Source organism: Oncorhynchus mykiss, chromosome 13 (assembly GCF_057628025.1).
Source record: "Oncorhynchus mykiss isolate SJ-2025 chromosome 13, ASM5762802v1, whole genome shotgun sequence".
NCBI classification, from domain to species: domain Eukaryota; kingdom Metazoa; phylum Chordata; class Actinopteri; order Salmoniformes; family Salmonidae; genus Oncorhynchus; species Oncorhynchus mykiss.
Window position 1 is genome coordinate 47,349,993 of NC_143034.1, and position 18,671 is coordinate 47,368,663.

General features: G+C 45.5%; 1 protein-coding gene across 1 annotated transcript in view; it reads right to left on the reverse strand.

The window, feature by feature from the left end:
• LOC110486281 (SRC kinase signaling inhibitor 1) overlaps window positions 1-18,671 on the reverse strand; it is a 58,569-nt gene that overhangs the window by 23,656 nt on the left and 16,242 nt on the right. The window contains 5 exon segments of the mRNA XM_090196344.1: window positions 895-1,022; window positions 1,365-1,472; window positions 1,683-2,557; window positions 5,351-5,643; window positions 13,975-14,173. Coding sequence (XP_090052470.1) covers window positions 895-1,022; window positions 1,365-1,472; window positions 1,683-2,557; window positions 5,351-5,643; window positions 13,975-14,173 — 1,603 coding nt within the window.

Below are 18,671 nucleotides of genomic sequence, written 5' to 3' on the forward strand. Positions count from 1 at the left end.
AGATCACCACCAATACTGGACCTGTGACAACACCAGACACCCACCCAGGGGCAGAGAGATGAGAGGAGAGATAGAAGAGAAGAGGAGAAGAGTCAAACTACCTTTCCGCTTCAGCCGCCCAGCTGTAACACAGAAGCAGTGAGCCATTAACCAAAGATAAAGAGAGAGAAGAGAGAATGGAGGAAAACTGGGAGTAATCTTCAAGGTTTACATTGCCAAGGGCAAATGTGGACCCCTGGACACATCCTCTATCGACTATTGCTGAGAGAAAAATGGCTAATTCAACAGCTTTATTTTTTCTGGTGTTATTTCATGTCAAGGAGAGGCATCAAAGGCAGTCGTGTCCTTTCGCTGGCCCTTTAAAGGTCTGGCCATTGAACAGCAAGTCTATGTAGACTCACTCATGCTAAACGGAGGCATGAGGAACAGGGGAAGAAAGAGATCTGGAGAGAGAGAGGGAGTGAGAGAAAAGAGAAATACAACAGAAGAAGAAAGGGAAGGAAATGTGAGAGAGAGATATTAGAGGAAGCAGGGACAGAGGGATGGGTTTGTGTCTAGATTGCGAGTTGAGTTTGAGTCATTCAATGTCTGTTGAGGTTTAAAGACCAGGAGACATCTTATCTGTTAAAATAACAGGTCTATGCCTGGCCCAATGGTAAATAGATTTTTATTTTACTAGGCAAGTCAGTTAAGAACAAATTCTTATTTTCAAGGGGCAGAGCGACAGATTTGTCCCTTGTCAGCTCGGGGATTTGAACTTGCAACCTTTCGGTAACTAGTCCAACTCTCTAACCACTAGGCTACCCTGCCGCCACGCAGTCTGACTACAAGATCAAACTAAAACTCAATTCACCTCAATCTAGTTTGAGCTAGAACTTTAGGCGTGGTACTCACTTCCAGTGGCGGAGCCGTCGCTGTTGGATTCGGTCTTCTCGCTGGAAGAGAAAGGGAAGGGCCGTGAGAACTCCGAGCCCTGGTCCGGAGGGCAGCCCGCCATCATGCAGAGACGCAGTAGGCCGCATCTGAGGAGGGCCACAGGGCAAGGCAATTACAGTGCTAATGCCAACACCTGTACTATACTTACGCATTATGTACTTACACTACAGAGTGCTTTATACTGTCCACAGGGCAAGGTCACTATTACCAGCCAATTACAGTGCTAATGCCAACACCTGTACTATAATCATGTACAGTACTACTATACTGTAATAATGTACTTGAACGTATTCTGGTCTGTTAAACAACGATATAGCATCCTGAGACCAGTCATGTATTTCTGTGCTCGTCCTGTCATGGTCTACTGCTGAAGTAGTATATACGTCTATGATTGGCTCTGTGTGTTTGGGCTCTCAAGGGGGTCTTACGTGCTGTCACTGTCGGGTGCTTTGGTCAGTACACTCTGAACCAGGCCTGTCAGACTGGCTATCTGTTTCTCCATGGCCTCCATACGGTCCAGACGGTCCGCACGGTCCCTGGAGAAAGCCAGCAGGTTAACACACGCTGGTCAGTTAGGTTCACTCACACACACACACACACCAACATGGAAGCTCGTGCACCCACACATCCCACAGTAACGTCAAAATGTACTAGTACACACTAGAAAACACCTAGCGAAACACATACTGTATAGAGGAAGCATGAAATCTCAAACCACACACACACACATACACTCACACACTCACCTGGACTCAGAAGTCTCTCCATGGAGTGGGGAGCTGTATCCGGGCGCAAACCTGCTCCCGTCCCCTCCTGGCCCGGCCTGCAGGGCCAGAGGGTCAGAGCTGGAGCTGGGCCTGGACTTGGGGCTCTCCACAAACACGGAAGAGGAGGCTGAGTCCTTGCGGAAGTTCTGCCTGACCGGGGAGGCTCGGCTGGGGGAGCTAGAGTACGAGTCCCCCCTGTCCCTCAGCTGCATATCAGGGATCTTCTGTGGGGAGGAGGGGGGCATGCGGAAGCCCATGCCCAGTGTGGCTGAGGAATAGGAGTCGGAGTAGAGGGGACCTCCAGGCTTGTACAGGGCGTCCTCCAGCTCCCCCTGCAGGGCGGCAGCAGAGTATGTGCTGAGGGAGCGCACAGAGCCGCGGCGGTACAGCCCACTGGACACGGGGAAGCCAAAGGGGTCTCCGATGGCGGCCAGCGACTGTGTGGAGGCGATGCTGAGGCGGCCTTCGTGTACCAGGCTGTAGGGGTCAGCGTACAGCCCCTCCTTCACCAGCATCATGTTCTTCCCAGAAACCTCCTCGTCGGGCTTGACGTCGCGGCGCTCCAGGATGGCGCTAGGGGAGGAGGACAGGCCGGCGTTGGGGCCCCCGTGGTGGGAGACGGCTCCTGGGTGGTGGGAGTGCTGGGGCTGGTGCTGCTGGGGGTGCTGCTGGTGCTGGGAGTGTTGTTGGAGCTGGGGGTGACTGCCCGGCCCGGCGAAGGAGGGAGGCCGACCCCCACTGTAGGACAGACGGGAGCGGGCTGGGGAGCCGGAGGGGGGCGAGGCGGAGGAGGATGGCAGGGTGTTGAGGCGGCGGGTGGGGGAGGACTCTCGGGATGTGTACACCAGATCCCTCTGAAACGACATCAGGGGCGGGGGTGGAGGGTAGGTTACCATGGATACCAGTGGATGAAAACGCTGTGCTCCCCCTCTGTGCCAGACTGACAATCAGAGGATAGGAAATCACACTGACATTGGACAGTCTGTGTCAGCCTGGGCTCATCAACGCAATCGTAGCATCTTTATACAAGCCCACATCAAATACCAGCACACAATCAACACGTGATTCAAGTCTAGAGTAATGGATCTATCCAAGAGTACAGTAAGGCTTATGGGATATGGGATTACCTACATGTATTGACTGTCACCTTGCAGTGTAATAACTAAGGCTGAGAATGAAAGCGTTTAAAAGAGGGGCCCAGTCCAGCCTTACTGTTTCTTTCTTCTCCTTCCACTCATCCAGGAGAACCACCGAGCTGCATTTAACCAGCCCAACTAAACCCACCGGATTACAAAGAGCTGGTATTCAGCACGTCTCCATATCTGCACATATCCATTTCCTCTCTTTTGAAGAGAAGCGAGAGAAAGCAGGAGACGAAACCACTCCTGGTTCATTAGAATGAATGTGAGGAATTTCCTCATCCACCACCAGTTCTTTCTTCTCTCCTCCACCGCTTGCCTGGGTGGTCAAAAACTTTTAAATTCTGCCTCATTTTTTTACTCTGCATTTCCCACTTTTTCAATTCCTCTTTCTCTCATGTTTATGTTTTTCCTCAACCTACAGTAATTATCACACTCTCCTGTTTGTCTTTCCTTAATCTACAGAAATTACCTCTCTCTCCTATTTATGTCTTTCCTTAATCTACAGTAATTACGTCTCTCATGTTTATGTCTTTCCTCAATCTATAGTAATTATCTCTCTCTCCTGTTTGTCTTTCCTCAACCTACAGTAATTTCCTCCCTCTCCTGTTTGTTTTTCCTCAACCTACAGTAATTACCTCTCTCTCCTGTTTGTCTTTCCTCAATCTACAGTAATTACGTCTCTCCTGTTTGTGTCTTTCCTCAATCTACAGTAATTACGTCCCTCCTGTTTATGTCTTTCCTCAATCTACAGTAATTACCTCTCTCTCTCCTGTTTATGTCTTTCCTCAATCTACAGTAATTACCTTTCTCTCCTGTTTGTGTCTTTTCTCAACCTACAGTAACTACCTCTCTCTCCTGTTTATGTCTTTCCTCAATCTACAGTAATTACGTCCCTCCTGTTTATGTCTTTCCTCAATCTACAGTAATTACCTCTCTCTCTCCTGTTTATGTCTTTCCTCAATCTACAGTAATTACCTCTCTCTCCTGTTTGTGCCTTTTCTCAACCTACAGTAACTACCTCTCTCTCCTGTTTATGTCTTTCCTCAATTTACAGTAATTACCTCTCTCTCCTGTTTGTGTCTTTTCTCAACCTACAGTAATTATCTCTCTCTCCGGTTTGTGTTACCTCAACCTACAGTAATTACCTCTCTCTCATGTTTATGTCTTTCCTCAACCTACAGTAATTACATCTCTCCTGTTTGTCTTTCCTCAATCTACAGTAATTACCTCTCTCTCATGTTTATGTCTTTCCTCAACCTACAATAATTATCTCTCTCTCCTATTTGTGTCTTTTCTCAATCTACAAAAATTACCTCTCTCCTGTTGGTCTTTCCTCAATTTACAGTAATTATCTCTCTCCTATTTGTGTCTTTTCTCAATCTACAGTAATTACCTCTCTTTCCTGAAAATTGCAAGATTGTGTTATAATACTTTTATTGCATCAAATGGTTGTTTTATGCAACAGAATCGAGTATTCTTATAACTATTGTGTGTGTGTTCTACTGAGGATGGGCCTCTGGGAGATAACACTGACAGAGGAGATTTCCTCATTTGATAGTAAAGAAATGAACCACCACAACAAACAAACAAACAAACAAACAAACAAACAAGCACGCACGCACACTTAAAACCCTGAAAACACAGTTAATACCAGCTATCAAAACCCAAAAAATATACACCCAGGAGCAGTTCAATGTCAAGATGTTAGTTAACATGCAGGGTAGTCCCCAGCACAGCACTGAACAGGAGGGGGTGTGCAGTTCACACACACACTGTCATAGAACGGAGAGCCAGGCAAGATGATCCAAATAAAATAATAAAAATAAGAGAATCCTGAATATAGCACCAGCCAGGCCTTTGAATGTTCTTCAAAGGCCTGGCTTTACCGCATCATCTACCCTCCTCGAAATAAGAACTCTCTATGATTTAATGGAATCTAGTTCATCTGGGATATTTTGGTGTTCCTCCATACACAATTTAAGGATTTTAGTATGCCTGCACGCACACACGAAAACACACTCATCCACAGAGACAGAGACCCACCCACCCACACATACACACACACTCTAATTATTTGCATAGGTAATGGCTGATTCATCCTCAATGTAATGTGACTATTACAGATGGTAGGGACTGAAAACACAACAACTTCAAGGTTCCTTGAACTAAACCAAAACAGAGACATGCACAGAGGGTGAAACAAGCTCATCTCCCTAGGAAACATTGTTATTTAGTGTCCAGGCAGCATATGGTGCTCATGAAGATAAAAGTACTGCCCAGCTTGAATATCTGGAGAAATAACCCATACGCCTCCACAAACCTGTCAAACTTACTGTTGCAACATAAACACAAAAGAGCTGTTGCACCTTCAAAGGTCAAAGCCCAATAGTAGTGTGACAGTATCAGTATAGTAGAATCCAGAGCCCTCCATCCACCTATCCCAGTATCAGACGTGCAGCCCAGCTCCACCCCCTCCCTCACCCTTCTCTCCCCTCCCTGTCTCACCCTCAGGTCCCCGTTGACCAGGTGTGTGGCGGGGTAGGAGGCGTAGATGGGCTCCTTGCGGTAGATCTTGATAATGCTGCGGTCCTGGATGTCCCGGATGTCCTCCAGCTCGTAGAAGACGTTGCGCGCCTCGTCCTTGATCAGGATGGCCGTGTTGGAGGACTTGAGCATCCCCGCCGTCAGCTTCTGGGGGAACATGTGCACGATGAGGGCGTGCAGCGTGTCCAGGCTGCTCAGCTCGTGGGTGATGTGCACCCGCCGAGTCTCATCCCCAAACTGCAGGAACAGCACGCCTGGAGAAGGAGAGTGATGAAGAGGGAGAGGGGGAGAGAATTTATCGTATATTTTTAAGATCTTTTCTGACTTCCTTGAACAGCTAGAGAGAGATTATGACAGTGGGAAAGGTAGAGAGAGGCTGGGTCAAAGTGCAGTAAGTAGGCCGGATTTGAACCTATGCCGACACTGTAGATGTGTTGACCACACGTGGCCACGGAGAGAGAATTTAAAGTCAAGGATGAAGGTGGCGCAGGAGATAATAGAACAATAGAGGAAGGGGTGATGAAAGTCAAAGGAAAAGGAGAGAGAGAGAGATAAAGGGAAGGTCTGGTTGATAAACAGAGGAGGAGGAGGTGGGAGTGAGAGAGTGCCACTGTCCTAAAGCACTGCCTAAAGTCCTCTTCCAAAGGGCTCATCATCCGTCACTGTCACTGCTTTTACAGCGCTCTGTTTCTCCCTGCGTGCTTAGCATCGCCTACACCCACCAATGTTTATAAGTCTGATCCATCCACACTGTAAAGCTGTCTAAACCATGAGTTCACAATTATTTTACTGTAGTCCACACTGTAAAGCTGTCCCAACGATGTGTTCACACTTATTTTACTGTAGTCCACACTGTAAAGCTGTCCCAACGATGAGTTCACAATTATTTTACTGTAGTCCACACTGTAAAGCTGTCCAAACGATGAGTTCACAATTCTTTTACTGTAGTCCACACTGTAAAGCTGTCCCAATGATGAGTTCACTCTTATAATACTGTAGTCCACATTGTAAAGCTGTCTCAACACTGAGTTCACTCTTATAATACTGTAGTCCACACTGTAAAGCTGTCCCAACGATGAGTTCACTCTTAAAATACTGTATCCACACTGTAAAGCTGTCCCAACGATGAGTTCACTCTTATAATACTGTAGTCCACACGGTAAAGCTGTCCCAACGATGTGTTCACACTTATCTTACTGTAGTCCACACTGTAAAGCTGTCCCAACGATGAGTTCACAATTATTTTACTGTAGTCCACACTGTAAAGCTGTCCAAACGATGAGTTCGCAATTATTTTACTGTAGTCCACACTGTAAAGCTGTCCCAATGATGAGTTCACTCTTATAATACTGTATCCATACTGTAAAGCTGTCCCAACAATGAGTTCACTCTTATAATACTGTAGTCCACATTGTAAAGCTGTCTCAACACTGAGTTCACTCTTATAATACTGTAGTCCACACGGTAAAGCTGTCCCAACAATGAGTTCACTCTTATAATACTGTAGTCCACACTGTAAAGCTGTCCCAACGATGTGTTCACACTTATTTTACTGTAGTCCACACTGTAAAGCTGTCCCAACGATGAGTTCACAATTATTTTACTGTAGTCCACACTGTAAAGCTGTCCAAACGATGAGTTCACAATTCTTTTACTGTAGTCCACACTGTAAAGCTGTCCCAATGATGAGTTCACTCTTATAATACTGTAGTCCACATTGTAAAGCTGTCTCAACACTGAGTTCACTCTTATAATACTGTAGTCCACACTGTAAAGCTGTCCCAACGATGAGTTCACTCTTAAAATACTGTATCCACACTGTAAAGCTGTCCCAACGATGAGTTCACTCTTATAATACTGTAGTCCACACGGTAAAGCTGTCCCAACGATGTGTTCACACTTATCTTACTGTAGTCCACACTGTAAAGCTGTCCCAACGATGAGTTCACAATTATTTTACTGTAGTCCACACTGTAAAGCTGTCCAAACGATGAGTTCGCAATTATTTTACTGTAGTCCACACTGTAAAGCTGTCCCAATGATGAGTTCACTCTTATAATACTTTATCCATACTGTAAAGCTGTCCCAACAATGAGTTCACTCTTATAATACTGTAGTCCACATTGTAAAGCTGTCTCAACACTGAGTTCACTCTTATAATACTGTAGTCCACACTGTAAAGCTGTCCCAACGATGAGTTCACTCTTATAATACTGTAGTCCACATTGTAAAGCTGTCTCAACACTGAGTTCACTCTTATAATACTGTAGTCCACACGGTAAAGCTGTCCCAACAATGAGTTCACTCTTATAATACTGTAGTCCACAGTGTAAAGCTGTCCCAACGATGAGTTCACACTTATTTTACTGTAGTCCACACTGTAAAGCTGTCCCAACGATGAGTTCACTCTTATAATACTGTAGTCCACACTGTAAAGCTGTCCCAATGATGAGTTCACTCTTATAATACTGTATCCATACTGTAAAGCTGTCCCAACAATGAGTTCACTCTTATAATACTGTAGTCCACATTGTAAAGCTGTCTCAACACTGAGTTCACTCTTATAATACTGTAGTCCACACTGTAAAGCTGTCCCAACGATGAGTTCACTCTTATAATACTGTAGTCCACATTGTAAAGCTGTCTCAACACTGAGTTCACTCTTATAATACTGTAGTCCACACGGTAAAGCTGTCCCAGCAATGAGTTCACTCTTATAATACTGTAGTCCACACTGTAACGCTGTCCCAACGATGAGTTCACACTTATTTTACTGTAGTCCACACTGTAAAGCTGTCCCAACGATGAGTTCACACTTAATATACTGTAGTCCACACTGTAAAGCTGTCCCAACAATGAGTTCACTCTTATAATACTGTAGTCCACACTGTAAAGCTGTCCCAATGCTGAATTCACTCTCAGAATACTGTAGTCCACACTGTAAAGCTGTCCCAACAATGAGTTCACCCTTATAATACTGTAGTCCACAGTGTAAAGCTGTCCCAACAATGAGTTCACCCTTATAATACTGTAGTCCACACTGTAAAGCTGTCCCAATGCTGAATTCACTCTCAGAATACTGTAGTCCACACTGTAAAGCTGTCCCAACAATGAGTTCACCCTTATAATACTGTAGTCCACAGTGTAAAGCTGTCCCAACAATGAGTTCACCCTTATAATACTGTAGTCCACAGTGTAAAGCTGTCCCAACGATGAGTTCACACTTATTTTACTGTAGTCCACACTGTAAAGCTGTCCCAACGATGAGTTCACTCTTATAATACTGTAGTCCACACTGTAAAGCTGTCCCAATGCTGAGTTCACTCAATATGACTCTGTAGCAGAAATAAATGAATAATCGGTCAGGATTTGAATCATGACTTAATGTCTATGAACATATGATCCCTGCGCTAATAATGAAATGCAGTGCAGTGTAGTGTATGGCTGTGTATGGTTGTCGTGTCCCAGATATGTAAAGTGAGGCGTGGATGATCCAGTGTTGTGCAAGCAGTAACGCACCACAGGGCAGGCAGGCAGAGAATCATCACACTCATCTGAGGGTGCGAAGAGACACCAGGCTGTAGGTTACATGACTAACCCAGGAGCTGTGTGATTGGGCCCTGATAAAAACACCCAGCCGGGAGTGCATCATTTACGCTTCTGAAATGGCTACAAAATATGCAAATGTAATCACGATTCAATAATTTCGCAATCATTTGAATAGTGGATTCAAATAAAGCATAACCACAAAACGCAAAAGGAATTAGGAATAATGATTTACTATGCAAGTGGATAAGGTTTAATAAGATAGCAGATAAACTAGGTAAATGTTAATATGAAAATGTCATGAAGCCATTCTGATTAGATGAGTAAGTTGAAGTCCACAACAGCTTTGGGATGAGGAAAATGTTGCCTCAGCTATGTATCTGCTAAAGGCTGTTACATGGTCATGTTTATGTCATGCAGTGGCAGTCGGTGACGTTTAAGAGGAGGGAGGATGATTATTTTTTTAATGGACATGGCCTTATTTCTATTACAGCATATTGGATGACTGTCATATACTGTATATTCCAATCACCCAGTTCAATGTAACAGCGATAGGTTTAGGCTCCTACACAATACTTTAATTTGACCTATACCCATCATGAGTTTCTATTGGACAAATTCAGGTATGTTTATCCCCGTTTCGTTCCATATCCCCGTTTCGTTCCATATCCCCGTTTCGTTCCATATCCCCGTTTCGTTCCATATCCCCGTTTCGTTCCATATCCCCGTTTCGTTCCATATCCCCGTTTTGTTCCATATCCCCGTTTCGTTCCGGTCCCATCTTCTAAAATGGCGCCGGAAGAAATGGCAGCAGTTTTACGGGCGCCCAACCAATTGTGCTATTATGTGTTTTTTTCTCACATTATTTGTAACTTATTTTGTACATAATGTTTCTGCAACCGTATCTTACGGCAGAAAAGAGCTTCTGGATATCAGGACAGTGATCACTCACCTCAGATAAGACAAAGAGCTTCTTCACCTGCATTGCTTGCTGTTTGGGGTTTTAGGCTGGGTTTCTGTACAGCACTTTGAGATATCAGCTGATGTACGAAGGGCTATATAAAATAAATTTGATTGAATTTGATTTGATTCTGGATATCAGGACAGTGATCACTCACCTCAGATAAGACAAAGAGCTTCTGGATATCAGGACAGTGATCACTCACCTCGGATTAGACTAAGATTTTTCCTTCAACAAGCAGGACGCACAGGACATTCTCCTAACACACGACAAGGCCAACATCACAGTTATTTGCAAGAGGAAGAGACGCAGGTACATAGGACACAGAGCGGAATGCCTCGTAAGGATCCACAGAAGGCGAGTAGGAAAGCTGCCAATACCGTCAAAACGCTGCACCAGTAAGATAGAACAGCACACTTCGGTAAGACGGTCTGTGCATATTGGTAAATAACAGCTGGTGCACGAAATCTAAGGACACCTCTAGATTTTGCTCGCCTAAGGTAGAGTATCTTGTGATAAAATGCAGACCGCACTACTTGCCTAAAGCGTTTTCAGCTATACATTTAGTGGCTGTTCATTTACCACCACAGACAGATGCTAGCACTAAGACCGCACTCAGTCAGGTGTATAAGGAAATAAGCAAACAGGAAACCACTCACCTAGAGGCGGCGCTCCTAGTGGCCGAAGACTTTAATGCAGGAAAACTTAAATCAGTTCTACCTAATTTCCATCAACATGTTAAATGTGCAACCAGAGGAAAAACAATTCTAGATCACCTGTACTCCACACACAGAGACGCGTACAAAGCTCTCCTCCATTTGGTAAATCCGACCACAATTCCATTCTCCTGATTCCTGCTTACAATCTAAAATTAAAGCTGGAAGCACCAGTGACTCAGTCTATAAAAAAGTGGTCAGATGAAGCAGATGCTAAACTACAGGACTGTTTTGCTAGCACAGACTGAAACATGTTCCGGGATTCTTCCGATGGCATTTAGGAGTACACCACCTCAGTCACTGGCTTTATCAATAAGTGAATTGAGGACCTCGTCCCCATAGTGACTGTGCGTACTTACCCCAACCAGAAGCCATGGATTACAGGCAACATATGCACTGAGCTAAAGGGTAGAGCTGCCGCTTTCAAGGTGCGGGACTCTAACCAGGATGCTTATAAGAAATCCTGCTATGCCCTCCGAGGAACCATCAAACAGGCAAAGCTACCATACAGGGCTAAGATTGAATTATACTACACCAGCTCCGACGCTTGTCTTATGTGGCAGGGCTTGCAAACTATTACAGACTACATACAAAGGGAAGCACAGTCGCGAGCTGCCCAGTGACAGGAGCTTACCAGACGAGCTAAGTCACTTCTATGCTCACTTCGAGGCAAGCAACACTGAGGCATGCATGAGAGCATCAGCTGTTCCAGACGACTGTGTGATCACGCTCAACGTGCGTAAGACCTTTAAACAAGTCAACATTCACAAGGCTGCGGGGCAAGACAGATACCAGGATGTGTGCTCTGAGTATGTGCTGACCAACTGGCAGGTGACTTCACTGACATTTTCAACATGTCCCTGATTGAGTCTGTAATACCAACATGTTTCAAGCAGACCACCATAGTCCCTGTGCCCAAGAACACGAAGGCAACCTGCCTAAATAACTACAGACCCGTAGCACTCACGTCCGTAGCCATGAAGTGCTTTGAAAGGCTGGTTATGGCTCACATCAACATTATCCCAGAAACCCTAGACCCACTGCAATTTGCATACTGCCCAAACAGATCCACAGATGATGCAATCTATATTACACTCCACACTGCCCTTTCCCACCTGGACAACAGGAACTATGTGAAAATGCTATTCATTGACCACAGCTCAGCGTTCAACACCATAGTCCCTTCAAAGCTCATCACTATGCTAAGGATCCTGGGACTAAATTTGGCATGGGTCTTCAGATCCTCAAAAGGTTCTACAGCTGCAACATCTAGAGTATCCTGACTGGTTGCATCACTGCCTGGTATGGCAATTGCTCAGCCTCCGACCGCAAGGCACTACAGAGGGTAGTGCGTACAGCCCAGGACATCACTGGGGCTAAGCTGTCTGCCAACCAGGACCTCTACACCAGGCGGTGTCAGAGGAAGGCCCTAAAAATTGTCAAAGACCCCAGCCACCCCAGTCATAGACTGTTCTCTCTACTACCGCATGGTAAGCGGTACCAGAGTGCCAAGTCTCGGACAAAAATGCTTCTCAACAGTTTTTACCCCCAAGCCATAAGACTCCTGAACAGGTAATCAAATGGCTACCCAGACTATTTGCATTGTGTGCCCCTCTGTTTATCATATCTGCATAGTTACTTTAACTATACATTCATGTACATACTACCTAAATTGGCCTGACCAACCAGTGCCCCCGCACATTGGCTGAAATGGTGCATTGTGTCCCGCCACCCACGACCCGCCAACCCCTCTTTTACACTACTGCTACTCTCTGTTTATCATATATGCATAGTCACTTTAACCATATCTACATATACATACTACCTCAATCAGCCTGACTAACCGGTGCCTGTATGTAGCCTCGCTACTGTTATAGCCTCGCTACTGTATATAGACTCGCTAATGTTATTTTTCACTGTCTTTTTACTGTTGTTTTGATTTCTTTCCTTACCTATTGTTCACCTAATACCTTTTTTGCACTGTTGGTTAGAGCCTGTAAGTAAGCATTTCACTGTGTCACACCCTGACCATAGTTTGCTTTGTATGTTTCTATGTTTTGTTTGGTCAGGGTGTGATCTGAGTGGGCATTCTATGTTGTGTGTCTAGTTTGTCTGTTTCTGTGTTTTGCCTGATATGGTTCTCAATCAGAGGCAGGTGTTAGTCATTGTCTCTGATTGGGAACCATATTTAGGTAGCCTGTTTAGTGTTGGGTTTTGTGGGTGATTGTTCCTGTCTTTGTGTTTGTTACACCAGATAGGGCTGTTTTTGGTTTTTCAAGTTTCTTGTTTTTGTATATTGTTCTATTTTCATCTTTATTAAAGATGTATCTAAATAACCACGCTGCGTTTTGGTCCGCCTCTCCTTCAACAGAAGAATCCCGTTACACACTGTTGTATTCGGCGCACGTGACAAAAACTTTAATTTGATCTTTATTCCTTTTAAGAATTTTTTTTCTACGGAATCGGTGGAATGAATACACCCTGATCACACGCAAAAACAGTTCACTTTCATAACAGCCACAGATAAACAGCTTGATCACTTTGCTTGTTAATTCCATCTTGCATCTACGTGCTGTCCTCTCATATTTTCCCTTTGCTTGTGGTGTCTGTGACCAGGCAAAACATTCAACATCTCTCTTTCTTTCTCTTGCTTCTCCTTAATATTTTTAGAAATGAATTTGTTCAAAACTGTTCAACTATTTTCTTTCTTTCTCTTTGAGTCAATTACTCACCACATGTTATGCACTGCAGTGCTAGCTAGGTGTAGCTTATACTTTCAGTACTAGATTCATTCTCTGATCCTTTGATTGGGTGGACAACATGGCAGTTCATGCTGCAAGAGCTCTGATAGGTCGGAGGATGTCCTCCGGAAGTTGCCATAATTACTGTGTAAGTCAATAGAAGGGGGTGAGAACCATGAGCCTCCTAGGTTTTGTATGGAAGTCAATGTACCCAGAGGAGGACGGAAGCTAGCTGTCCTCCGGCTACACCATGGTGATACCCTACAGAGTGCTGTTGAGGTTACTGTAGATCTTCATTGCAAAACAGTGTGTTTTAATCAATTATTTGGTGACATATGAATATATTTACTATAGGTTTATCTAAAAAGGAACTGTTTTAAAGTTTCACTCTTTTTTATTTTTGTGGAATTCACTGAGGAGGATGGTCCTCCCCTTCCTCCACTGAGGAGCCTCCACTGTATATGTATATTATCTGTACAGTGTGTGGTGGGTCTCGCCTGGGGAGCACTGTCTTACTGTAGCAGTAGTTGGTAAAGGTTAAGACGGGATCATGTACACGTCATGTATAGTTTCTGCACTGTCTGGGTCATGTCCAGCTCCAGTGTGGGTGTTGGGTCTCACCTGGGGAGCGCAGCTTGTTCTGGCTGGCTGAGCGGGACAGGGGCAGACTCTGGCGGAAGCGGTTGGTTCGGCTGAACCCCAGGGGGATGTCAGCCTCAGACATGGTCTCAGCCAGAGACTCAGCTGAGGCAAAGGACAGTTTAGCAGCCTGCTCAGCTAGCCCAGACTGGGTGGACTGGGAGTGACGCGGGCTACGACTCTGGTGGAGAGAAAGTGAGAGGGAGTTTGTTTGGGGAGAGGAGAGCGAGAAAGAGGCAGAAAGAATGGATTTGACAGAGAGGAGTACAGAGAAACGTGAAAGAGGTAACAAACAATAAACAGACTATAAGACAAACAAACACAATTAAGATAAACATAATGTATCAGCATGTCAGGACCAACATTCACACTGATGCCATCTTTCCTCTTTCTGATAGGGTGGGATGGAATCATGTGACGGTGCCTGTTGGTTCACCAGTGCTGACAGCAGAGGGATAAAGCAAGGCAGAAGTCCAGAACACAACACCTTCAGAATTAGGGATCCACTGAGGACCAGTAGGTAGGAATGGGGAAGATACAAAATAACCTGGTGAGACCTGAGACCTGTTTTAATGTTTTAACGCTTATGTAAAGTTCTCTCTCCCCCTACACCTGCATCCTCTCCCTATTGGTTGGGGCCCTGCTGGCCTCTGGCCAACCTTAAATGAGTGCAGGCCAGGGCTGTCTGGATTAGACAAGGCCATGTAGATCTAGATCAGGGCTGTCACTCTGGGTTTATTCTACTGGCCTAGACCTGGCCTGGGCCCAGGCAGCATCTCTTCTTCCTCAGCTGCTCTGCTGCTACTAAACTGTGTTCTGCTAGGCTGCTGTGTTCTGTTCAGTGAGCTGGCTCCCCTATCCCCACCGCCGGGTCTCCTCCAGCTCCCAGACTCCGTTAATGAGCTCCCAGAATGCTCGCTGACGACTGTTAGTATTGCAGAGCCAGCCAGACACATCGAGCCCACATTACATTACAGTACAGTGCCAGCGCCCCTCGCTAGCCCCCCGCACCAAGTAGAACACAACTTCTCCTCTGCTCTTTCTGTCGTTTTCATCCCTCGTCCTGGTTCAATAAGACTTCAGCATGTTTTTCTACGAGACTCTCATTAATCTTGTATTTAGGAAGGCGAGACGCAGCCTCACAGAGTGCTGTGCTCATTGACTCCCAGCAGTGCTCGCTTTGAGGTCATTCACAAATACACACAACATGCATTCACACACACCACAGGAGGCTGTTGAGGGGAGGACGGCTCATAATAATGTCAAGAACGGGGCAAATGGAATGGCATCAAACACATGGAAACCATGTGTTTGATGTATTTGATACCAGTCCGCTCCACATATGCACGCACACATGCACTCACACAAACACACACGCACTGTTCATACTGCAACCACAAACATTTACACAGAGCAGTCACACACACAGCCCCACAACAGAGTGGTGGCACTTGTAAATGACTGCACCGTTGGAGCTAGGAAGATAAGCGTTTCACTACACCCGCGATAACATCTGCTAAATATGTGTGCGCGACAAATCATATTTGATTTGATTAGATTTGGTGGGCAGGCAGACAGTGTCTGGGCACGCAGGGAGAGGGTGGCTCTGACGGATCGCCCCCACTGTGCTTTCTAATGGGGTCATTTATCTAAGCAACGACCACACTGAGCAGGGAGCACAACAACCCAGTCCATAGTACCACACAGCAGCGCATATATTGTACACACAGAACACACTGCACACACAACAGACACAAACACCAGCTCCAGTGAGCCAAGCAGAGCTCCAGGGCTAAACAAAGCCAGAGCGCAGATGGATAAAACACAGCCATCAGCTTGACTCAGCACAGCAGAGATAAAATATACATATCCTATAGAGGAGTGAGCCACATCTCTAATCACACCAATAATCAAAGCGCTGCTTCCTAATGTTTGTTCCTACATAACAGAGGATCTTTTCAACAAATCACACCGAACCGGGGAGACCGTGCAAAATTTCAAACAGAACTCAGGAGGAAGTGGAGAGGGGGAAACTAGCTCTGTCTCTCTCACACACACAGGAGAGAAGATCTGTCAACAAACTCCAGCAACTCACCGAATGAGAATCTTTCACTTTGACTGTTGTTGGAAAAACAGGTGTGAGTCATTGTATAGTCATTCTACTAAACAAAATTATACTAAACACTTAAGAAACAAAGGTAGATTTCCCCCAGCGGAACAAAATATGTTCGCTCCATGTGTTGGAGGAAAGAAACCAAATCGACTTGGTGTTGTTGCCGTATATACTTTATGTAAAGGTGTCAAAGTGATGTCCCACTGGGAAACAAACGTCAATTCAACGTCTTTTCCACTTTGGTTCAATGTAATTCCATTGAAATGGAGTGGAATCAACGTTGATTCAACCAGTGGGTGCCCAGTGGGATAGAAGACGGGGAGCGTTCCTAGAACCATTTCCTCCTGTGCATCATCATGGGCAGGTAAACTCACCATCTGCTAGGAGATCTGTAATGCTAGACACGCTCTCTCTCTTCAGAGGAAAACTGTGATTGCACCTCTTCCACTTTTCTCTGCACCTTTTTTTCTTCTCCTCTACCTCTCCCTATCATCCTATGGTGTCAATTCATGCTTTTTCAATAGCACTCAATTACTGTGAGGAGCCCACGCTCTTATAATACCACAGAGGAAGAAAATAAGATGATCTCACAGGAAATATAACTGAATGGAAAGGAGGACACAGCGGGCTCCAACATACCTAGGACTATGAACTGCTTTAAATCCAACAACAAACCCAATCTCTCCCTCTTTTCTCTCTCTCTCCCTCCCCTCTCCGTTTCTCTCTAAACGCGGCAAAAAAAGAAACGTCCTCTCACTGTCAACTGTGTTAATCTTCAGCAAACTTAACATGTGTAAATATTTGTATGAACATAACAAGATTCAACAACTGAGACATAAACTGAACAAGTTCCACAGACATATCACTAACAGAGAAATGGAATAATGTGTCCCTGAACAAAGGGGGGGTCCAAATCAAAAGTAACTGTCAGTATCTGGTGTGGCCACCAGCTGCATTAAGTACTGCAGTGCATCTCCTCCTCATGGACTGCACCAGATTTGCCAGTTCTTGCTGTGAGATGTTACCCTACTCTTCCAGAAGGAAGGTCATACATTTCAGGGGGAATGGCCCTAGCCCTCACCCTCTGATCCAACAGGTCCCAGACGGGCTCAATGGGATTGAGATCCGGGCTCTTCGCTGGCCATGGCAGAACACTGACATTCCTGTCTTGCAGGAAATCACACACAGAACGAGCAGAATGGCTGGTGGGTCATGCTGGAGGGTCTTGTCAGGAGGAGCCTGCAGGAAGAGTACCACATGAGGGAGGAGGATGTCTTCCCTGTAACGCACAGCGTTGAGATTGCCTGCAATGACAACAAGCTCAGTCCAATGATGCTGTGACACACCGCCCCAGACCATGATGGACCCTCCACCTCCAAATCGATGCCGCTCCAGAGTATAGGCCTCGGTGTAACGATCATTCCTTCGACGATAAACGCAAATCCGACCATCACCTCTGGTGAGACAAAACCACGACTCGTCAGTGAAGAGCACTTTTTGCCAGTCCTATCTGGTCCAGCAACGGTGGGTTTGTGCCCATAGGCGTTGCTGTTGCCGGGGATGTCTGGCTTACGAGCCCTCATTCCAGCCTCTCTCAGCCTATTGCGGACAGTCTGAGCACTGATGGAAGGATTGTGAATTCCTGGTGTAACTCGGGCAGTTGTTGTTGCCTTCCTGTACCTGTCTCACAGGTGTGCTGTTCAGATGTACCGATCCTGTGCAGATGTTGTTACACATGGTCTGCCACTGCGAGGACGATCATCTGTCCCTCCTGTCTCCCTGTAGCGCTGTCTTAGGCGTCTCACAGTACGGACATTGCAATTTATTGCCCTGGCCACATCTGCAGTCCTCATGCCTCCTTGCAGCATGCCTAAGGCACGTTCACACAGGTGAGCAGGGACCCTGTGCATCTTTCTTTTGGTGTTTTTCAGAGTGAGTAGAAAGGCCTCTTTAGTGTCCTAAGTTTTCATAACTGTGACCTTAATTGCCTACCGTCTGTAAGCTGTTAGTGTCTTAACGACCGTTCCACAGGTGCATGTTCATTAATTGTTTACGGTTCACTGAACAAGCATGGGAAACAGTGTTAAAACCATTTACAATGAAGATCTGTAAAGTTATTTGAATTTTTATGAGTTATCTTTGAAAGACAGGGTCCTGAAAAAGGGACATATCTTTTTTTGCTGAGTTTATTTTGTCTCTTGTACATACCCAGAGTGGGTCAGGTTGAAGGTCAGTGTCGTGATTGTGGTTAAGTGCTTGTTATAGGTTGAGAGGCTGAAGTTAACAGTTGGGAGCAAGGCCACACAGAAAAAAATGCTGTTGGAGTCCAGTCCACCAGGATCACATGACAGGGGGTGATGGTCTCTGGTTTCTCTTTAGCTGTTAATTACCATGGCGATAAGTGATAAGACATTCCACTGAGAGTTTATTAGTCAGAAAGAGACATTCTCACTATTCTCAGATCTGAGAAGAATCTGTCTCACCAGGGATAGTTGCTAGAGAGACACTTATTAACCCATAAGAGTCTAAGCCTTGTCTAAGATGGGCTGGGGGGTTCTGCTAAGCC